Source organism: Drosophila hydei, unplaced genomic scaffold (genome assembly GCF_003285905.1).
Source record: "Drosophila hydei strain 15085-1641.00,03,60 unplaced genomic scaffold, DhydRS2 tig00000060-arrow-pilon, whole genome shotgun sequence".
NCBI lineage: Eukaryota > Metazoa > Arthropoda > Insecta > Diptera > Drosophilidae > Drosophila > Drosophila hydei.
Window position 1 is genome coordinate 5,047,594 of NW_022045656.1, and position 23,357 is coordinate 5,070,950.

At 39.4% G+C, this 23,357-nt stretch overlaps 4 protein-coding genes across 5 annotated transcripts; 1 reads left to right on the plus strand and 3 right to left on the minus strand.

The window, feature by feature from the left end:
* The first annotated feature begins 890 nt into the window (after window positions 1-890).
* On the plus strand, window positions 891-2,021 carry LOC111594040 (glutamic acid-rich protein-like). Its single transcript, XM_023307158.2, has 2 exons — window positions 891-1,042; window positions 1,118-2,021. The coding sequence occupies exons 1-2, from the start codon at window positions 959-961 to the stop codon at window positions 1,877-1,879; spliced, it is 846 nt and encodes a 281-aa protein (XP_023162926.2). The 5' UTR covers window positions 891-958; the 3' UTR covers window positions 1,880-2,021.
* A 2,953-nt stretch (window positions 2,022-4,974) lies between these two features.
* Window positions 4,975-6,255, minus strand: LOC111594836 (fibrinogen-like protein 1). Its single transcript, XM_030226139.1, has 2 exons — window positions 5,246-6,255; window positions 4,975-5,179 (listed from the first exon to the last, which is right to left on the minus strand). Exons 1-2 carry the CDS (start codon window positions 6,253-6,255, stop codon window positions 5,035-5,037), a joined length of 1,155 nt encoding a protein of 384 aa, XP_030081999.1. The 3' UTR covers window positions 4,975-5,034.
* A 382-nt stretch (window positions 6,256-6,637) lies between these two features.
* On the minus strand, window positions 6,638-8,240 carry LOC111593705 (angiopoietin-related protein 7-like). The gene is made up of 2 exons (XM_023306662.2): window positions 6,949-8,240; window positions 6,638-6,835 (listed from the first exon to the last, which is right to left on the minus strand). Exons 1-2 carry the CDS (start codon window positions 8,193-8,195, stop codon window positions 6,697-6,699), a joined length of 1,386 nt encoding a protein of 461 aa, XP_023162430.2. The 5' UTR covers window positions 8,196-8,240; the 3' UTR covers window positions 6,638-6,696.
* Window positions 8,241-18,484: 10,244 nt separating this feature from the next.
* LOC111594327 (organic cation transporter protein) lies at window positions 18,485-22,469 on the minus strand. 2 transcript variants are annotated; one of them, XM_023307574.2, is made up of 4 exons: window positions 22,344-22,469; window positions 19,883-20,308; window positions 19,659-19,802; window positions 18,485-19,598 (listed from the first exon to the last, which is right to left on the minus strand). In XM_023307574.2, exons 2-4 carry the CDS (start codon window positions 20,281-20,283, stop codon window positions 18,641-18,643), a joined length of 1,503 nt encoding a protein of 500 aa, XP_023163342.1. In that variant the 5' UTR covers window positions 20,284-20,308; window positions 22,344-22,469; the 3' UTR covers window positions 18,485-18,640. The 2 variants fall into 2 exon arrangements, with proteins under 2 accessions (XP_023163342.1, XP_023163350.1); XM_023307582.2 differs by lacking the exon at window positions 22,344-22,469 and having other exon boundaries at window positions 18,986-19,098; window positions 19,178-19,598; window positions 19,883-20,415.
* Window positions 22,470-23,357: the final 888 nt, after the last annotated feature.

The following is a 23,357-nucleotide window of genomic DNA, read 5'->3' on the forward strand; positions in this document are numbered from 1 at the left end:
AAAATAAAAGTAAATTTTAAAACATTTATATGGAAATTTATTATATATCAAGTATTTATATTTCATAAAAAATATTAATTTTTGCAAGATAATGCTAAAAATATATTTTTTTTTTTCAAAAAAAAAAAATTAATAAGAAATGTATATACATTTCTATATATAATATATCTTAGTTAATTGAAACAAAAAATATAAAGTGGAAATTTATAGGAACTGAAAAAACCAATACAAATAATAAAATATAATAATAATAATAATAAATTTGATAAAAACAATTATATTTTAATAATATATCCATAAACAGAATATACAAGAAAATATTGTATTTTAACTGATTGACACCATTTTTCCTTTATTTTATTTCTGCTGCTATTTTGCTTGCAATTTCCCCAATTTTCTATATATATAGAACATGTATGCTATATAAAAACGTGTTTTGTATAAATATATCACGATTTCTCACGGCAAATCGGTTATGCATAAGCTATAATCAGTTTTCACTTAAATACATGACTTATATAATGAATCCATAACCAATTATTATGTACGAAATCAGACTATTTTTTGAGAAATGTTAGTGAAAAGTTAGACAATGTTAGAGAAATATAGAGAATATGTAGAGAAAATTCTGTGTTGATTTTGTATGTCATTGAAGATAATGGGAAAATAATAATAAATAATATCCGTACTTTAATACTTGAATACTCCCTCAATACATATATTTATTTTCAGATTAAGATTTAATACATGAAGTGAGAAAACCTTATATACTTTTCTCTTAAATTTATTGAAATTGGATAAGCTGCAAAACCTTATTAGAAACAGTCACGCGTCATTTCTTGTTGCTTGATTGGATAGCTATATAAAGAGGCTGAGAGCAAAAATACCAGAAGATTCTGCTGCGAGATCTGAATAAACTTAAGTTATATATCGTCTATGCATTCGTTGCAGGAGTAAAATGATAAGTCTAAAAGTATTTATGATTTTTATAGCTGTGTCAACAGTGGCTTTAGCCTTTAAACCCCCAGTAATATTCGATAAGGTAAGTTGATTTGACTCGACTTCTCAATATAATTTAATTAAATATAGACAAATAATTTAATTAAATATTTCGCAGATTTCCGATTACTTCTCAAATGATATATCAAACGAGTGTCGCCCGTGTCTATTTAAAGTGGGAATAAGAGAGAAGGCAAAGCTAAGATATCTCCAGAAGAAAGCCACATCGAGAGACAAGTTGATCGATGAATTGACCAGAGCTCTTAATAAGAACCAAATAACTGTTAGAGGAACTGAGGGGGAATCACTATCAGATATAAGAATCTGTTATAATCAAGTATCCAAAGCACAAAGTACACCGTTCCATAGAATAGAAACATCAATTCCCAAAGAGAGTGAAGATAAATATGAGCAAAAATCCAGACAAATCGTTAATGAGTTAGTGAAATGCCAGAACGATTTGAATGAGTTGTCACTACAAAATGTAGACATGTTGAGCATTCTACAACGAAATAACGAGAGTGTGGCAGCTTCAGTGGCTCGTCGCAGACAATGCGAGAGCGAGAGACTTGCACTTACCAATGAAAAATCAGCATATATCGAGCAGCTCTTAAGTAAAACATACGATATCTTTCAAAAAAGCGTAAGTCTGCAAGCGGTCCAACTCCCGCAAGAAAACAAAAATTTGGAGGAAACCAGCACTGAAGAATCCCTGGACGAACCATATGATGAAACGAAGAATATTTACAACGAATTGGTAGAAAAAAATATGAGACTCTTGAAAGTACTGGAAAATGAACCAGATGATACAGCTGAAACTGATGAGGACACAGATGAAGATGGAGATGAAGCTGCAGATAAAGACAATGAAGACGACTAAAATATTTCGACATATTTTGTAGTTGCACAATAAAACATTGCTTAACTAATCAAATTGTTATTAAAATGTGATTATCCAGCAAACTATTTGTGTTTCTTAATTTAATGTATGTTAAATAGAAATTGTGAACATATATGACAAAATCGAATCGAAGACAGATAAATATTATATTTATTATATTCTATTTAATTAATATTTTTATTTATTAATTCTAAATAAATTGCTGAAAAAATCTATGAATTTCAGAGCTGTTGTGAATTCCAAAAATCTTTTCTCTCGAATCTGCTCCTCCACAGATACCCCCATTATTTATTAATGCTGCCCTCTTGGATTTGAAAACTGAGTATTACGCAGTCGATCGTGCTCGACTGGCTTTTCTTTATTCCAGCTGTAATTAAAGCATCGCAGTAGCTGTCGAAGCTGAAAGGAAGGAAGCCTTAAGGCAGTCACAGATGGAGATGAAGACAGAGGCGGAGGCGCTCGGCTTTTAGCACAAGTAAGAAAGAAAGAAACTTTATTAATAAAAGTTTTGCCTTTGGTATTTTAGCCAAGTATCATTGAAAACTTTCATATATATAACGTTGGCAATTCACCATGCCCACACACACACACACACGCACACGCACACTACGCATATGGCGACGGCTGTTCACATGTTCATGCATTAAGTTGTGAGCTCGTTTTTATGCATGTGACAATATTTGTTGCACTTGTTATAGTTTTTACTTTTATTTCCTAAACTTTGTTGGTTTTTTTTTCCACAAAGAACGTGTTCCCCACTACGCGCATAATTGGTTCAAATGATAAAATTGTTAATATATTAAGCTTGCCTAAGACGTGACGTGGGCTCTTGAAGAACAAAATGGAAGCTTAAGTATGGAAATATTGGCTCGAGCGGGCTGGAGAAGTATATATAATATATATATAGGAGATATAAGTAGTATGTATATAAATATATATAAATATAATATATTTAGCTTCATGTCATACTTAATATTTGTGCATATGTTAGAAGAGTCTCTGCATCACTTTTTCTTAGTGTTCAAAAATAATCTACATATGCATCTAGCTATAGCAAGATTAACATCTACAGCTTTTTTAAGCCGTGAGATTAACACACTCGTACATACAGATAGACACGCTGATTCTGACTTTGAAATAGACTGCTCATAAAATACGGCTTAACCAAGCCTTGCAATAATTGTAAACGCGACTTCTATTAATCATTTCTCTACACATAAATCGATTATTACTGATTTCACTTTATATTACTCGTATGTTACTTTGAGTGTTATATAAGGTTAGTCAATTGCTTTCTCTTAACATAATTTGCATGCATATCTTTCGAGGTCTCAAAGAGCTATCTTCTTCTAATCAGTGACTCACAATCTTGCAGCTAAACTCAGCTCAGCCTCAAGGCAATTCAAAAGGCCAGAGGTATGCAGAAAGTATCTGTAGACCGCAAAAGCCAAGGCTCCAGCAAGTCCCCTTTTCCTCTGTGCTGACGATAAGTGGCCAAGGCAGCAAATGCCTCTCATCCTGGCCATGGCAGGCACTACAAATGCCGTTAGGCTTTGAGCCGGAGACCAAGAGCGAGAGAGCGCAGGCAAGATTATAGTCATGTTGTAGTTGTAGTAGCTCTCAAACTATTTGCACATTGAGTGCTTGCATATTAGCATGGAAAAGGGAATATCTAATGAGCTGCTGCGTACCGTCCATTAACAGGCAAAACGCATTTTCTCAAAGTTTAGTTCCATTAGAGTACACTCAGAGTTCAGATTCTTCTGCGACTACTATTTTTCTATTTACCAGACACTCACTTAGCTAGACAAACTAAAACAACTAATTAAAGTAAAGCAACAACAGCAGCAGCAATTTTGTTGACCAGTTAGGCGGAAGTAATTGCCGTTGTAAGTGCTCAAGATACAGATACATGCAGAGAAATGCAGATACAGATACATTTGCCAAGCAATCAGTGCTGCGACCACAGCTGGCGTCTTCGCTTTGACACATGAATATGCAAATATGAGACAATCATCTGACCCAGCATCCTCTCCTCTGTTCTCCCTACTTTCAGAGTTCGTTGTCCAGCTCTTGCTATTTATTTCGATTTGCTGCGCTGTTCATTAATTTGCAGGACTCTGTGAACCGAACATCGTTTTGGTCTTGGCTGACTTTGTTGCCCCTTAATTTATGGCAGCCATTTGGGCAAGCATCACCTGCTGCTCCTCTCCACTGTGTCGCCGGCATTAAATGGTGTGAATCTTTGCGCCGTCTCTGCATAAATTAGTTAACTTAACCCCTGACAGCTGCTTCATATTTGTTAATTGAAATTGAAAACGTAATGCTTGCTATAATCTCTATAGTTAGATTCCCGTACTATTTGCCCCTTTCATATATTTACATGATTATATTTGTAGAGTCCCACTAGCAAAATACTTAACTTATTAGTTTTTTCGTATTTTCATTACAATTAGTCACAATAAATACCCAACGCGAAATTTCTGTATATCTATGATTATTTATCTCGAATATCTATAATTATTAGCTCAATTGAGAAGTTTTCATTTTTCACTTTTAAATAACAGTTTCTATTGAAATTTAATTTTTTAGTTTGTCGGTCGTCATAAATTCTTATCTCTAATATTTTAGCTGATAATTGTTTTCTTTTTGAGTTTGCCATATTGTTGTTAAAAGACTTAGACTGATTCATAATGAAGCTATTTTGTTGCATGTGTGCGTAAATAAGACGAATTAATGTACTTAGAGTTAAGAATGATCTATAAGCCTTAGTCGCAACACCATCAAAGCCATCAATAAATCCTGATGGGCTTTATGGTCTGGACCAATGAGTCCGGTCCATATGTCCTTAAAAATAATATATAATAATGATGATCACGAAAATTGGCCCCAACTCACATCTTAATATTAATCTCTACAAATTTCCTCTCCAATAAAGCCCATTTCATTGATATGAATATATTTCTTTCAACTATTGAAAATCTAAAAAAATATGTAAGCATAAATATGCCGTCATATCTAGTAATTAAATGTGTAATCAGGAAATAGTTATTTGACTTTTATTGCCGCCTGCTTATTTATAAAAATGCTTCTTATTTCTGTATAAATATGTATGCTTATGCATTTGTAGCATTTCATACTGATGCTGATATGGGCCTTATCATGAGCTGTACGAATTTGAGTGTTTCTTCGAAGCCATGCCATTGCTGCCAGATGATGCCTTTGCCGCGTGTAGTGGAGCTAAGCTGCCTTTTCTTAAAGTACTTGCCATTCGGATTGCTAAATATAAAAAACGCAAGTTAATTATTTTGTAATAGACAGAAAGAGAGAGGTGGACACACTTACCAGAAAGCTGAGCAGGATGCATACCACCAGGCGCTGTTGTATCTGCGAGCACAGTTGCCCTCCTGCCAGCTATCGTTGTCTTTGTCCGCCGTCGAAAACTTTTGCAGGACATTCAGGGCCATCGAGTTGCCAGCGGTGCCCTCGTATCTGCCCAGGGAGTTCAGCTGGTAGAAACTCTGTTCGCTGCCAACGCTGAAATTATCATAGTGGGCATAGCGCACCTCGCCCTCAAAGTCCTCCAGGTACACGAAGAGCTCGAAGGGCTGCTGGGCGGTCAGCCGATGCAGCTTCTCCAAGCCAATGAAAAACTCGCCGTTGAGCGAGCCAAACCCAGTTCGATACTCGGTCCAATTGCGATAGAAATCCACGCTGCCATCCATGCGCCGCTGAATGACCAGCCAGCCGGAGCCAGCGAAGCGCGCATCGCACGGCACATAGAAGGTATCCATACCAGGCAGCTTGATCCTGTAGATGCCCGTGGCACTGCCAAAGGGCAAGCAGTTCTGCGGCAAGAACTCCTCCAGCTCTGAGTCGTAAGCCCTCAACTTGAGCTGTTCTGCGCGCAGCTTCAGCAAGTTATCATTGCTCTGCCTGCGTAGCTTTAGAATTTCATCATCTTTCGCTTTGAGCTGCAAATGTAACTCCGAGACTTGAGCCTGATCTTCCCTGTCGGCCAAACTAACTCTGCAGCTCGTCAAATTATACAGCAGTATTTCGCAGCTATCTTCGTTTTCCTTAAGTTTCTCTGCCGTTGCCTTTGCCTGCGCCTGGCAAGCACTGAGCTGGCTCCGCTGCTCTTTGATGTAAGTGTCACAAGGCGCCTCCGTTTGATCTATGCTTGCACTTCTAACCGCATTCCAGCTGGCTTCCAGCTGCAGCAGTTGTTCATTGTTTTGCAGTATCAACTTTTCTAGTTGATCTATTTTCACTTTGACTTCACTCTTCTCCGCGCTCACCACCACAACACACAGCCAAATATAGTATTTAAATATTGAATCATATGTGCTCATTTTGCTTATGCGTCACATACTAAAACTCCAAGCTTATATTGTTATAGAAATCGCATAGAATTTTCAGTATTTGGCAGCTAAGTGAGAGCGCAGCCTAAGAGAGTTCTAAAAACACTAAAACAACACTTTATGTGGCGCTATCAGCTAAATACACTGAGCAAAATGGCTGAACTCAACAGAAAAAAAATTTTATAAAAATTTATGAGAATAAATTTATGAGAATAAATAAATAATATATAGAAAAACATTTTGTAAATATTTAAAATGTTTTTATAGAATAATAAAAATTTATAATTATAAGCACACAATTTTCAGTAATATTTCATTAATATAATTATTTATTTGACACATATTTACAGAAAAATATTTTATCTCACGCTCTGAGTCCACTAAGGTCACCATAATCAAATCACATTTATAATTTAAATGGGTTTAACTTGTTTAGTCCTTGGGCCTTATCATCATGAGAACTGATTTCAGCGAATAGTCCGCATCATGAAATCGCTCGTCCACCCAAAAGATGCCTTGATTGACAGGATCAACGTCCAAATCAGCGTGCTTATAAACGCCATTTAAGTTGCTGAAACGATTCGAAATAAATATATTATATACAGAGACATATATATGCACTTAATATATGATTATATGAGCTATATGCTTATCGATTATTTCTAAACAATTGTGTTAGCATACCTAAAGCCGCAATGGTCGTACCACCAGGCGCCATGTAGGCGTTCGGCACAGTTATTGATCTCATCTGCATCGTTATCACGATCGTACGTGGTGAACTTTTGACCTGTGTTCACACGCATAGCATTCCTGGTGGTTCCCTTGTGCTTGCCCAGGGATAGCAGCGCGTACGCTTGCTGCTCGGAGGCCACCTTGAAGTCATCAAAGCTGGCATATTTTGAGATGTTGTTAAAGTCCTCCAGCCAGATATACAGCTGGTGGGGCGTGTCCTTAGTCATGTGATATAGTCGTTCTAACCCAATGAAAAACTCGCCCGACGGACTGCCGAATCCCTTCTTGTAGTCATTCCAGTTGCGATAGAAGTCGAGCTCTCCGTTGATCCGGCGCTGTATGACTGTCCAGCCATTGCCCGCCAGTTGGCTATTGCAAAGCACTTCGAAGGGCTCGTCCACACCGTCCACCTTAACCACGTGCACATTGTTGGAGGCGCCAAATGAAACGCAACTGGATGCCTTGCAGCAGCTCGAATAGCCCTCGACAATAGCATTCAAATTCTTAATATTCTCATTTCTTGAATCGAGCTGCGATTTCAGTTCAATAATCTGTTGATTTAGGGCCTCGATGGTTGCCGTGGATTGTATTGCGGTGGCCTGCAGTGCGCCTATTCGAATCCGGCTGTCGGTGAGTTCGGCTTGCTGGATCCCATTCACTTGATTTAGTTTCCGAACTTTAATCTGTTCAGTGTTTAATAACTTGGTTAACTCGTCTATTGCTAAGATTTGCTCTTCGACTTTAGTTTTCTGGTCACTCAATTCACTTTTCAATAGTCTATTTAGGCTGGTGATATTCACAATGGCTTCGTTGCTGTGGCTCAATTGGATCTGCGTGCTATTCAGAGTTTTCTCAAGGCTGCATAATTTCAGTTCTTTATTGCTTGACTCCAGCTCGCACTTATGTATCAAGTCGCTTTTGCTTAGAATTGTCTTTGAATGCTCAATAATTGTATTCTGTGAATGCGAGTTATTCAACTGCAAATTTCGGGTAAGTGCCTCGTATATATTTATCTGCAGCTTTCGATTTTCATTTATGGTCTTACACACGTCCTGATATTGTTTGAATTTACTTTGCATGTCTTGGCACTTTGTTGAGGCTGTGCCGTTAAGATCGTTTGTTAGCTTTACTCTCGATTGCCCAGAGCTTCCCATAAATAGCAGCACAAATGTCACGGAAACACAAATTAGACTCCGCATTTCATTCGATCTGTTCGAGCAGCTTGTTCCTCTCGCGGATTTGGCGCAACAATAAAAGCCACTTGAATTGCTTGTGAAATTTGTAAGCTTATATGTACTTAATCAATTTATATACAGTATATGCTACGTAAGCCAGCCGCATATTATTAATTAATGTAGAGCAAAAATTTACTTTAAATAACTTTTGCTCAATTTCAGCAATTTCTAATTTATTTAGGTGAAAAGCAAAAATAATGTACTATAAATATATGGAATAATTAGAATATTTAACATTGTGAAAAGTTATGTATGAAGTATGCGCTTAGGAAGGCTTTACTGTGGGCTGCCTTATCTGCAACGGCTGCAGGCTGCGGGCGCTTCGTATATGCTAAATACGCTTTTATTATATATATATATATATATATATATATATATATATATAACAAAAGCGTATTTAGCATATATATACACATAGGATTTGCTCCGAATGAACAGCTTAGCGCATATAGTGATAACAGCTCAGTGATACAAGTATATAAAAATTTAAAATATATATTTAATGCAATGTGGCTTTTATACGGAAATTCAAATTTAAAGATGACAATGAGTAACCAGGGCATATTGGTTTTGTGAAGCTGTATGTTACAGGCGTAGGAGGCGTGACAGATGTCAAAAAGTATACATAATCTTGGTCAGAAAGACTAGCAGATTCGACTTAGCAATGAATTCATCTGAAAAGCTACATCTATATTCCTGTATATCATACGTAGTATTAGTTAATCATTCTTCAGACAACTCAGCCAACTTTCTTATCATAAATAAAAACTAGAATTCGACTTCCTTTCTAAGCATAACTTGCATGACACATGAGTAGAAAAACTAAATTCGCTATGCTCTCTCTTGAAATAAATACACAGATCTTGTAGTTCCAGATGCAAATACATATATATTTATTATGGAAATGTACCCCTTTTTCTCCCAAATTCCCAAGAAACAAATTTTATATACAATAAACTTGCGCTTTGGCAAATGCACACATCTGAAAGCCATTTGGACGAAATTTTAGTCAGAAGTAATTCTTATAGGTGTTTATTTAGAATTGCATTCATCTCGTCATACGCAGTATATTTATTGTAGTTCACAATTTGAAAAAAGTCAAACGTATTTCAAGTGAATCCATTATCTATTTAATCATATTTCGTTTTATTTACTTTAATGACAAATTGATGCTTTAAGGGCTGCGCCAGCGACGCCCGCATCAATTAAATGGTTATATTTTATTAAAAGTCTCAAACAAAAGACGCAATCGCATTGCCATGGCAAATAGATGGTGCAACTGAGCGTATACGCAACGTGCAACAGTGAGCGAACAATTGAAGTGTGGGCGTGGCAGCCGTCCTCTGGGAGTTGCCATAACGCTGACGCAGCAGCCCCGCAGCCAAGTCGAGACGCGGCGACGCCTGCACTTCACAGACAAGTGCTGTTATGTGGCGAGAGGTAGGGGTGAGGGTGAGGGTGAGGGTGAGAAATGGAGGGGCGCCTAGACAACGCTGTTATTTATTCCGGATTTGTCTACCTTTTTTATTTATGTTTGGCAGACGCCAATTTTCATGGCGGCGGCAACGGCTTTGGCTTTGGCTCTAGCTCTGGCTATGGCTATCCAAAGGATGCAGCTGTTCAGTAGTTACCTGTGTGCAGGTGTGCAGGGGTTGACCACGTGATTCTGTGTGCCAGCCAAGTGGAAAATAAAAGAAATGCCAAGCAGCAGCCGACACGTTGTAAGCTCACCTTTGATTGTCTTAGCTCGGTCAGACTTGGCCAAGTAATGGAAACTGCCCTCAGTTAAGGGTTGAGTCCTTTGTAAGACAGAGAGAGAGAGAGAGAGAGATAGAGAGACTGAGTGAGAGTGAAGAAGTGAGATGGCAGCCCTTTGGCTGTGCTGTAAATATTTTAGCTGCAAAAATGCTTTTGGTTTCTGCCTTTGTCTTCTGTTGCTATTGCCTTGTCTCGGGCTGCAAATTATAACGTTACAATCTTAAATTGTTGTCATTTGGCCAGCATGCGCTTAAAGCCAACTATTTTTGATTAAAAAACTTTTTGGCCAGCCAAAACAAAACAAATTCAATAAGCGGCAGCCAGCAAAAATCAATAACATAAGCCGACAGCTGCCTCCACAGAAGTGGCGCGAACTAAGTAATCTAAGCCACAAAGCACAGCCGCAGTATGCGCGGAGTGGGTGGGGTGGTTGGCCGAGTGGTTGGAAAGAGGGGCACATAAATTCAAGATGTGGCCATAAGATTTATGACGATTGCGAACATGGAATTTCGACAGAGTCCACATAGACAAAAGTGGCCAAAAGAAAATGCCGCAACATTTGTGCGCGCCTCTGGCCTTTGAACTTCTTTCCGTGGATGGGCGAAAGGAGCTGCGGGGGGCGTGGCTGGACAACAATTTACAGTAGGCATATAAAATGTGCATAAAAATTGAAACTGCCGGCAGTCGCCCGAGGGCGTTAGCTTGGCAGTGGGGCAACGTGGCGTATACTTTACGCATTTTAAGTTTCAATTTCACAGCCGAATTTATGGGCATAAAAATGGCGGCATGGCCATTTTATGGCCACTTCCGCTGACCAAGAAGCACCAAAGCAGCAGAAACCCCTAAGTGATTTCTAACATAAAACGCATTAGATCCAGACGTCAGACAAATATGATAAATTCCTACTATGCTATACGACTGGCTTGATGGCTTGCTGAAAATCGAAATTTGTCGCGCTTTTATTTACTACTCCGCCACTTGATGACTGATGCTGTGTGATGCGAAATGCTGTCAGCTCATGGGTTATTTGCCCTCTCCTCCTTCCCACTTTCATGTCCTGCGCAATCAATTGTCAAAGTCGTTCGAGCCACGGTTTCATAATCCGGCTTATTATGCAAAGTAAATGCCCGCCCTCTCAGACATCAGATAATCTTGCTGATATTTCATTGTCGTCGTCGTCGTCGGAGCTTGTAAACGCTTTAACAGCCACGCCCCCCCCCCCCCCCCCCCTGCCGCTGACGACGCTTCTGCCCGTCGCGTTGTCTTGCGCCAATTGCGAAATATTTCCGTTTCCGGTTTGTTGCCGCTGTTGCACCCGGACCTGGACCCGGGCCCGCTTATAATGCCGGACAATTTGCTCAGATTTTTCTTTTACGATGTGGCTCGGCCATATTTTTTTATACATCCGCCACATATATGGAAATTCTCGAATTTATTATGCGCTTGTCCGATTGTCTCGCGCGTAATTTTCCAATTTCCATAAACGGTTTCAATTTCAGCATTTCCTTCAACTTTTTTGCCGCTGCTTGTGTTTTATCATCCTGTTGATGTGTCGGACGAAAGGGTTTCGCAATTCGGCAACGGGCTTCCCTTACGCCTCATTAACATATTAAATGGTTCCTTAAAGTTGATGAAGTATTAAATTATACGATTGTAGCAAAGACTATGCCACATTATGGACACGTTACATTTCATTTGTATTGCGAACAGCACTCACTGGGACACAGCCTCTAGATGCTCTTCAAAATTTCTCTACTTCAATTTGCATTTTTATTAATTTTGTGTTTTTGGTTTATTGAAAAAGTGAGATTGAGGCATTTGGTATTTCTTATGGAAAGTATTTGGAAATATGATTTGAAGTATAAAATGGTTTAGGAATTTATGATAGCTATGAAGTTTAGTAGTCAGGATAATCTAACAAGCGAGTTAAATATTTAAAAGGATTTGGTCGTGTGGAAATTATTTTTAAAAAACAAACTAAAATTCCTGATCTTCTCTTTGAAAGATCTCGAGGTTGAGCTGACAATTTGATTTATTTGCCACTCCACGATAGTCATAGATAATGATTTTAAATAAAGTCAACAACCTTATCAAATCCCTAAGTATTTTTGTTTTGTTTGTTTGTGGGAGATAATTAGAGCGGTTCGAAGGAACAGATGATTTTGGATCATAGATCACAAGCATTTCTCTTAGGTCTCTTTACTAGTTTTGTATATTGAAAATAGACGTAAATTACTCAGTTCATTCTTCAAAATGTGTACGTCAACACCTTGTTCATGACTTAAGATTTGCCTGAGGAATATACCTAAAATCTAAAATTAAAAGCAATCATTAGCCATACCTAGAGCCCTTAATGCTTGAAGAATTTCAATTCCTTTTGCTCACATTTAAGTCTCAAATCAGTCTTCCATTATTTTTAATATCGAAATATATTTAAATATCATTTATATATGATTCTTCTCTGTGAAATCCGCTGATGGCATATCTAATTATATATTTCTAACAAGATATTTGCATAACCTTTGAAAACTTTTAGCTTTAACATCATTTCGTGAAGTTGACGCATATTTTGCTTGGCAAATATGCTTCACAAGCCAAAAATCTGATGACACAACCGTCGCTCTTGATCGCCTGCTGTTCGTGCAGTGCATATTTAGCAGTTGTTGCCTGGCTCTCTATCTATGCAACTAAATGACTTCATTTTGTGTGCTCAGCCATGCAAATTCGCAACTGATTTTGTGCCCAAATCACATTGTTGGAAGGGGCAGAACGTATGGAATAATGCAGAAGAAAAAAAGAAACGATTTAAAAACTCTAAAATTAAGCTATCATCAGGTTTTACAGCGCCGTCTCTTTCACTCTTTATCTACCTCTCTTTCTCTCTCTCTCTCTGTCGCTCTCTCTGAGTATCGCTATAAGACATTCAAGTACAATATGGGTATAAAAAAGTCAAAAAGAAATAAGTGCAATGCAATGTCATTAAAGTAGACAAGCAGACAGCGACGATTGCGGAGCATGAACGGCGCCTGACGATGACTATGACCAACATAAAATCACAACACACTCACTCACACACGCACACATACCTACACATAGACACACGCACGCAGCGGATAGAAAGACACACGCCGTAACACAATCTGTAACCCAACCCGTATTCCTGTCTGTGGTTGCTTATCGGACGTTCTCTCTCTGCCTGTGTGTGTGTGGCTCGTCTGGAGCAGTGAGCTCTATCCCGTGATTGTGTCCTCCGTGTGCGTTACGTAAAGCTGTAATCTGTGCTTATAAAACGGCAAATGGCAAAACTCTGCAGAGGGTTTTTAATTGTCTGCGCCGGATGGCAGCCTTAAATGCCCTACGACACAAGATGGACCCGATGCACACATGGAGAAAAGACTTGACGCAATTTCAACAGTGATAGAGATGTTTAACTAAAAGAATAAGAAAATACGAGAAATTAATTTATCAAATACATGTTTTTTTATAAAAAAAAATCATATAAAAAATGATTCTTTATTTTTTATGGAAAAAATAAATTTCACATAATTATTTTAATATTTAATATTAATATAATAAAATATATATAAATTATTTAATTTAAAAATAAAAATGAAATTATTTAAAAAGTTTTATTTTTTTATAATTATTAATAAATTAATATGTTTTAGCTGTTTTATAAACAGATATTAAAATTAAAATTAAAATTATTTAATTATTTATTATAAATATTGAATATTTAACATTTGTGTTTTCTTCTATATGTTTTAAGCTTTCAAAATACGGGCAGCATAGAGAGTGTGCTTTAAATATAACTAAAATGATATATTGGAAATACACTATATATTATTGGTCAACTATTTACAACGAACTATTTATTGTTGTCAGTGCACACACGTCCGATATGAAAGGACTTCGTTGAGTATATGCCCCGAACAAATGCTTTGAGATTTTTTAATTAAAATCCCTTCATAATATTATGTTAATGTTTGCCAGCCACCTGAAAAACTACCCAGCCCTGTCAGACCCTGTCACTTTATTTCACAGCGCCGCTCACTAAATGGGGTTCAGCTGAAATCAGCGCGAGGCAAACTAATTTCTGGCTGAGATTGAAGTGCCAGCTAGAAAGTTATAAAAAGTAATTGTTGGCACCCGTTGATTTTTACATTTTTGCCCATCTCTCTCTCCTTCTTTCTCTGCCGTCCTCTCTCGCTCTCTTGCCCAGAAATGCAAATTGAGTGCGCTATCAGCAAGTGTCATGGCAACCTATCTACCCTTGCCCCATTCAAAGCCACCTTTGCTGCCCAGCTTCACCTGTTTTGGGTGTTTGGCTCCCTTTCGCAGTTGCTATTGTCGTTCTGGCTGATGTCGGCAGATTTAGCGCACGTAGCATTTTTAATAATGCCGCCAATTGTCATATTTGCCCCAACGCAAATGGACAAGCCATTTCGCAGATGGCCTCTCCCCGCCTCATATGGTTATTCCAGCTCTTGGCAGCAATTAGTTCCAGCGCATTTCCAACTATCTCACAATAAAAAGAAATTCTGGCACACAAAACAAAAACAATGCTGATGAATTTGGCCCTGAAAGAGATAGCTGCAGTTACCGAGAAAGAGATGGACACATTTCCTATTATAAATTTCTATATGTGTAACCTTTGCAGCAAGTTCATTATATGCTGAATACCAGAAACTCTAGCGAATAAAAGAAAGTTAAATGGTGTCTGAAATGTCTACTAAAAATGTATCTTCTACCCAGCGCTACTATTTCTTTGAAAAGATGATTTTTAATATCAGTAAAACCGTCAAAAACATAGATATTTTCTAATGACATATTTTCTTAATATATAATATAATATAATAATATATATATATATATATATATATATATATATATAATAAATATGAAATATATTTATAAAAGAACGAATATACATATCTACAAAAAATATATATAAATATATATATTAATTTCATTCAGGAAACTTAGATTATTTTTTTTACTTTTTCTTAACAATAAACTTATATAAATTTATATTTATATATAAAGTTCAAGAATGAGAGAAACTGACTGATTATTCAGCTGACACTTTCTTATAGTAGTAATAATACTAGTAATTAATACATATTGTGATAATATATTATCAAAATAAGAGCAGCCGTGTGTACCCGCGCTCCTATGATCGCCTATCAGTCATAAAAAGCATCGTTTATTACTCCCGCACCAGACACGATTGTGTTTTTGTGTCTTTTGCTGTTGTCTGTCGTATCAATTGTCAATTTTAATTGCTGGCAGTTGTCATAACTCGGTTGTTAAATTTACAGCCGTGCAAAGAGCGAAAGAGACAGACGCACAGAGAAGGAGAGCGATGTGAGGTGCGTTTAATGGCGCCCCGAACGCGCACTGCGCTGACTTTCTTTATGGCAATGGAAAAGCGAAACTGGACAAAGACCATATCGGAGTCGATGCGTTGGGCTGCTTAATATGCGGTGAGTGCCCATATTGAATCATCTGAGCGAAAATGCCGCGGGCACATACCCTCTAGCGTGGCTCAGCGCGCAGCTGATAAGTCGAAGTCACGTAGATGATGAGGAGACAAAATCATGCATTAAATCGGCTGCTAGCTTCATTCATTTAATTGCGGCCGCTAAAGGTGTGCAGTTACACAGAATCCCCTGCTCGGTCACCTGCTCGCAATTAGTCAAACGAATTTGCTGGAATTAAACAGAATGTGGCCAGCATTTAAAATGCAAAATGCGTGCGCTAAATTACGACGAATTCTGAACAAAAAAAAAAAAACAAATAATGTATAGAGAAAGGAGACTAGACGCATTTTTTAGCGTGCCCTGCGCTGCCTAGCTGGCTCCCCGGGCGGCAAAAAATGAAAAAAGCAAAAGACTTTTGTTGATGATGACTCGCTTTGGCTTTGTGCTCGTCTTTGGCGTGTCTGCATTTGAATACTAATTGCATTTGGGCCGTGTTGATGTTGATGTTGGCTTGTTGCTGTTGCCCCGTTGCCTCGTTGCCTTGCTGCCTTGCGGTAAATATGATAAACAACAAAGCGCGTCATTTTGACATTTGTCTGTTTGCAGCGCCCACGTTGCAATTGCCACCATGCCGACAGACTCCCACGACTGACAGACCCCCGACCTGCCTGCCTCACTGTCTGACTGCCCTGACTGCTTGACTGCCTGACTGCCTGCTTCTCGTAATCGCAAATAGATATGCGACTCAGATAATGATCGGCTCAGCTGGCATGCCAAGCTCCAGCTACAGCTCCAGCTCCAGCTCCAGCTCCAACTGCAACTGCAACTCCTGGCTCTGGCGGTTGTCGCGCTTTGAACTTAAATGGGTTTTGCTGCTGCTGCTGTTGTTGTTGTTCCTGTTGCTGTTGTAGCTGTTGACATGCAGTCAGCAGGCAAATTTGCCATATGTTGGCAAAATGGCAAACTGCTTTTGCGCTGGCCTTTTCGGCTTTAGCCAAGTGTCAGGTTTTTTAACATCGCCTTGCCAGGACTTGCTGCTCGCCATGTGAACAGGCAGACAATAAAACAATACAGACAACATTTCATTTAAATTCACCTACAAATTCCATTCCAATTGTTTTAATGCCATTTTGTGCTCTGCGGCTGAGCACATCACAATTTCATGCATTTGCCATATTAATTATGCTCGTTCATGATGCATGAACAGAGTATATTTGTTTTGTGGAATAAACGTGATCATCTCCAACTGAATTTGGAGACTTGAAATTGTTTTTAAGAACAGGTTGTTTAGCTAGAGACTTAAAACACAGATTCAAATCGATATCATTATTTTTTATTTGTAGAGCCAGAGCTGTTACAGTCCTACAAATATAGACCAGACGACAAGTCGGGCATTACTATATAATATTTTATTTAAATTTTTGAAAAATTTTTTGCTTTTAATATTGTATAATTATTCGTGTCGCCAACCCAGCTCTGATAAAAAAAAAGTTCTATATCATTAGTGTTTCTGTTCGATTACAAACTTACTTCTGTTCCTTTCTTCAGTTGGAGTTCCATTAATTGACAATTTACTGTTATTATCACAGATGAATGGTTACCACTAGGAAATCAGCTAAAGAATGGCCGAGCTGTAGTCACTCACAAGCTGAAACTCAGATTGTTATCATCCAATATAAAAGATAATAATTGGAGATTAAACAACTTATTTCTGGAATGGTTCACACGCATTTATATTATATTATATAGTTCCACGCGGAATGCCAAAAGTGCAACAAAAATTGCTTTTCGTTGCGCGTGTAGGCTGAGTGAAGCACGATCAGGAGCTAGAGAAGATGCAATGAATAATTGGCCAGACAAAGCAGCTTCGCACTTGTAATTAATTATACAGCCGGAATTGCAGGAACAGCAGGCACAGGAACAGGAGCGAGCAACAAATATGTCTGGTAATTATCACTAAGACGCGCCGCGGCTGATTAAAAATGCGACGCCGACTTCGAGTTGGAGTTGGAGTTGGTCTTGAACTTGGTCGTGAAGTGGGCCTGGTGATGTGCAGCGAGGCAGCAAGTTGAACGCCAACTTCAGCTCGATTTCTGACAGTTTTCGTACGGCTGACATGACAAGCTGCCAGTGCCGATGACGTTAAAAACTTGGCCTCCAAGTCGCGGCAGTCGGCGGCCAGTGGCTGGCGGCCGGCGGCTGCCCCCAACTGATTGACTGTCGAGACAAGCCGACTGTGAGACGGCATCTCAAACTGCTGATGCTCAGCCAGCTTGGCTTGAGTGGCGATTGAGCATCGCACCACAGCCATGTAGCGAAGTGCCGACGGCGACTGACCACTGACTTCTGACTCCTGACTCCCGCCTCCAGACTTTCGACTCCTGATTCCAGACTCGCGCGACTCCCGACTTCTGACATCCCTGTCAGACAGGGGGCATGGAGTACCAAGTGTTGCATATAAATGAGGCGTGCCAAAGTTGACAATGACATTAACCTTGAGTGGACTTTTCAGCAGTTTATATGTTATTTTCTGGTTGTGCGCGAAGGTCATTTAGCTGGCGGCAAGCCCTCGCCTCGCACGCTGAGCACCGCTGGAACTAATTGCTCGCTGCATTAGCTGGATTAGCACTAAATGCCAAGCATTTGAGTTGATCAAAGCGATTATTGTTTACGCTTGTACAAGGCAATCGATCGATAAACTTGTGCGAGTTATCGATTAAAATGTTATATTGAAATCTTATTTAAAAATACTTAGAGCTTAGCTCATTGCCTCGAGGCTTGACTCGATTATTGGTTAGGTGTCGAAATTACCGATGAAATAATGCTATTTGTCGATAAACATTTATCGATTTATAGTTATAAGCTTGCGTAATTGATCGATATAGGAATACTCAACCAATTCAGAATTATGAAAAGACCAATAAATCAATAAATATTAGTGGGCTTCTTCAGACTCAGCTAACTTAAGGTAAGTAAACCAATTGTAATGAGGACAATTATAAAGAATAACTAAGCTTTTATTAATAAATCGGAATTCAGGAAAATTTAGGAGTACGCTGTCTTTACGTACATTAAACAAATAGGCATGAGCCTGTGCGTAGACGCTAGCTGGATCTGTGCATAGCTCAACTTCTGCATAACTTTTTTGCAATCCATTTTGACTTCGTCTTATGCCTTCTTTGGTCTTTTTTCACTATCTTCGAATGTTGCTGGCAATTGAGTTCCTCGCGTCTCTGGCAGGCAAAAGCTGACCAACAAACCCGAAACTGAAAAGACCCCAAATATTAACGGTGTTATCCAAGCGCGGACATGAGCCAGGTCACAGATCAGTGGAGCCACGAGGCTGCCCCCGCGACCGACCATTGAGCAAAGTCCCAGCCCATTTGCCCGGACCACAGTTGGAAACACCTCGCCGCCCCACAGATACGCATTGGGGAATGTGATGGACGCGCCAAACAGCCCCAATGTCGCGCACACCACTTGAATTCGCATATCGGCATGAGTTAGAAACACCAACGACAACAGCCCTACCGCACTTATCCCGTTGGTTATCATCATTGTGATCCTGCGTCCCAAATACTTGGTCATCACCACGCAGAGGAGGGTGCCGGGAATACCCAGGGACGCTGCAATTAGATTGTTTAAAAAGATGTTGCCGCCCAGCTTGGATATGTACTGGGCGGTGCCATAGTAGACCATGCATACCACCAACCAAATGTTGGCCATGCAAAGTGTTTTCAACCGCAAATAGGGATAGCGAAATAGATCGATTATCGTGCCCTTCTTCACTGGCGCCGCGGCTGACACTACCTTATAGGCGGCTTCGATTTCGCCCCTGATCGTCTCTGTTGGCACATTGTTCCGTCTTGCGATCATCTCCAATATCTTGATGGATTCGTCCAAACGCCCCGTGGTGAACAGCCAGCGCGGCGATTCGGGCACGAGGCATATATACACCACGAACACGACGGAAAAGATGGTTACACTGAACTGGAACCAGCGCCAAGTGCGGATAAAGTAGGCGAACACGGCAAGCGAGGCGTGGCCAATGTTAAACGGTATTTGGTACAAAATGGCAACCAGCTCGCGCTTCTTCGGTCCAATTATTTCCATGATGAGCACGAAACTAAGCAAGACAAGCAAACAAGATTGCAAACCAAATAATTTACAAATCGACCTTGCTTACCTTGTTGTCATTGTGCCGCCAGTGGCAAAGGCCACCAGGAAGCGAGAAAGGCAATAGAACCAGAAGCTGGGAGAGAAGCAGACAACGAGGCCTGTGATTAACTGCATGAAACAGCAGCCCAGAAACGCAGGTCTTCGGCCGCAGCTAAATTAGATCACATAATAATTGGATCAGCAATCAATAATTAATCAGCAATGTAATATATATGCACACATCTATCTTACCGATCCGATATCATGCCGAATACCATACTGCCAAACATGATGCCAACCATAACAATCGACTGTGAGAGACTGGACAAACTGCTCTTCTTACAGGTAAGATCCCACTCGGTGACAATTGTGGTCTGGAAGACGCTCGTATCGAATTCGGTTGAAGTGCACTGATCGCTGCATGGATCTGTAACGTTCGCGGTGGTGCAGCTGAGGGGCGTCGGCGCGGCCAGAAAGATGTGGGCCAGGGTGTGCCAGCCGGTGCCGAACTTGCAAAGGAATATCAGCATGCAGTACCAGAACTGATATATCTTAAAGTCACCGATCGCCGAGACGATGGGGTCTCCTGTCTTCTCCACAGGCACTGGCTCCTTCTTCTTCTTTTGGTCTGATGATGGCTTGGTATCCGCCATTATTATTAGATATTTCACTTGTCTTCTATTGAAAACAACAATTTAAAAGTCGAAAAATTAAAAAAATCTGAAAATATAGGAATTGTGTAAAACCTAGAAAATGTTATTCATTGTGTGTGGGGACCGTGTACGGAGTATTAGTAACATATTTGATTACTTTTCAAGTGTATAGTTGACCGCTCGAAAAGCACTCGTTCGCCTGGCATTTGGCTGAGCATGGGGCCTGGGCCCAAAGAGATCGTCGGATCGATTTCATGCGCCAATTTCGAACCGGTTCATGGCTGGCAGTCGTTTGGCGTGACAAACTTGGCCAAACTTTGCGACAGGCATTAGCACCTGAGTGCCGTGGCCCAGCATTCAGGCTAAATTGGCATTTAGTAGTGCAGCTGAAATAAGGCCAAAAGGCAACAATGCCACACTTTTACCTCTACTCCAATCAGTGACAGCGGGAGAGAGAGAGTGTGAGCGGCAGAGAGGCAGATAACCCGACGCTGGTTGCAGCATTAATTGAAGGTGCGCCCGGGCCGCAGCTATTTGCCACAGATATCCGCTAGATGCAGTCATTGTCTGCGACTAGATAAACGTGCCACAAGATGGCTTAATTATCGACTATGCCCAGGCCACAATCGAGTGAAAGTTCGCCACAACTGAGAGTGAGTCAGGCCCGAGATTTGTCGCTAGCGACAAGCAACAATCAACACTCGCAGCCTGCGACTTGCAACTTGCAACTTGCAACTCGCAACTTGAGACGCGAAACCGTGCGGCACATTCCCACGACTATGCCAACCTGTCCAGACCCCAACAATAGCAGCAGCAACAGCAGCAGCCACAGTGGCGCAAAATGTCACAACAATTGAAAATAAATTATATGCAAATTGGATAGCCAATCAATGTAACACACACACACACACACAAACGTATATATACACATGATAAATCCGCCAATTGTCGCATAAATGTGTCACATTGGCACCCACTAAGATGCCCAAAGCGGGCACAGCAAAACTACTTCAGATTCTTGCCTTTCGATTGGCTCACTTAAGAGCTGTCAACATGACGTGGGATTAGCATAAGCAAATAACTGAGCAGCTCACATACATGAGTATTGTGTAATTGAAATTCCATTCGATCTGTTGGCTATTATATCATGAATCTATCAAACATCTTTTAGTTGAATTTCAATTACCTTTCCTTGCTCTCTAGCCAGGCGTGCCTGATGACCCACCTACCTGTAGCTGCAACTTCAATAATTGATAAAGCATGCGAGAATGTGTACTTAAAAGTTGCTTAGCCTAGTTTCTGTAGTTTACTTGACTTTTTCATATGGACGGACTGACAGAAAAACGGACATGAATCAAGTACCTCAGCCTGTTCCTCTGATTAGCAACATATGAACCTTTATGCATTGCTGAGAAACACTCTTCTAATAAGCTCTCTTTAGCTTATCTTCTCTTTTGAGGTGTCGCGCTCATTTACTCTGACTGCACTCACACACAAAGGCAATCGTATATATTTAATATTCTGCTGTGTTCGCTCCTTATAATTTATGTCCTTTGCTTTTGTCTGTGTGTCCACAAATTTTCTGCAAGCGCGCAGCATTTATGCCATCTTTCCTCTCGGCAAATGAACTTGGTCAGCCACCTTCACAGTATATGAAACAATTATATTATAATTATACTAAGTAAAATAAAGGCTTTAATTCAATATTCGTAAATGATTGCATTTACAGAAATTTCTGTCAAAAGGTCACTATATACAAACTCGCAGCTGTCTTTTAGCTGGCTCTTATTTTGACATCACTTGAATTGCATCAAAAGGTAAAGGTAATCCAATATTACAAATGTCAAGCACGCCAATCACATTTATCTATTTGGCTTCACTTAATCTCACTGTCACATTTGGCAAAGCTTAGATTATGTGAACTTAATTATTACTGCGCTTGCAGCTCAGTCTACCATGTGCAAATAGTATCTTTATAAGACCCAGCGTGTCAATAAGATTCATCACAGCTTGTCTTTCTATATATTTGAAACTTTCATCACATTGAACTTTGAACACACCTGAATAATCGATGCTTCACGCCCACCTTCAAATAATTCGCATCACTTTCAGCTGCTATGTATTTATTGTTTTGAAATTTGATTTTATTATAAACTTGCTGCTCGTTTGTTTGTCCATCAATTGCTTTCAGCAGCTGCTTCCAGACTGCGTTTGGTTCGCCAGGCAATGAACCTGCTTCAGCTCTTTACTTTTTCAAGCGTGTTATCGCGCTACAGAGCATGAGCTAGAGCATCTCACGTCGTTTGAGTGAAATGTCATAACTCTCGAGGCCTAAGACTTTGTACTGGGCTCTCTTGTCAACATCTATATAGAGCTGCTGCTGGACTGCGATGAGCGATAATGAAATTGAACAATATTGTGATGATCAACAAGTAACAGAGATGCCGATGTCAAAATCACGATTCATGACGTTTCTAAAGAGATCTATTTAAAGCCTTTGACTTATTGTTTGCGATAGCAAATCAAGAGATTTACAGTTCCGCTCAGTTTAATAAGTTTGAGTGCTTTAAAAGTTTGAAAAGACATACCTCGTCAACGAAAGATGCGATTCTAATGAGATCAATTTTGTTATATAATAAATTATATAATTGAGAGCTTTCCATTCAATTTGTGATCAATTGATATTCTATATAATGAGCTAAATGTGTTGTTCTTATAGTAAAAATCACACAGCACTCGCTGCGGTCATAATAATGAAGAAAATTACGGAAAATATGAATGAAAAATAAAAAAAAAACAATATGCAAGAGCGGCATCAGAGCATCGACTTGTTCTTCGAACTGCCTCAGCGTCTGCATATATTATATATACTTAATCAATAAATATACAATTTCCCTGAATACTCAACCAAACTCAGCATTTGTATACTTTAATGACTTAAGATATACCCCTTTGTATATGTGATCCGCAATGGACTCTATTCGATAGTTTGTCCAACATTGTCCACTGCACAGGCTATTGAATAGTTGCCATAAATATTGAATTTATGTTGGATATATGCTGCAAGCCAAACG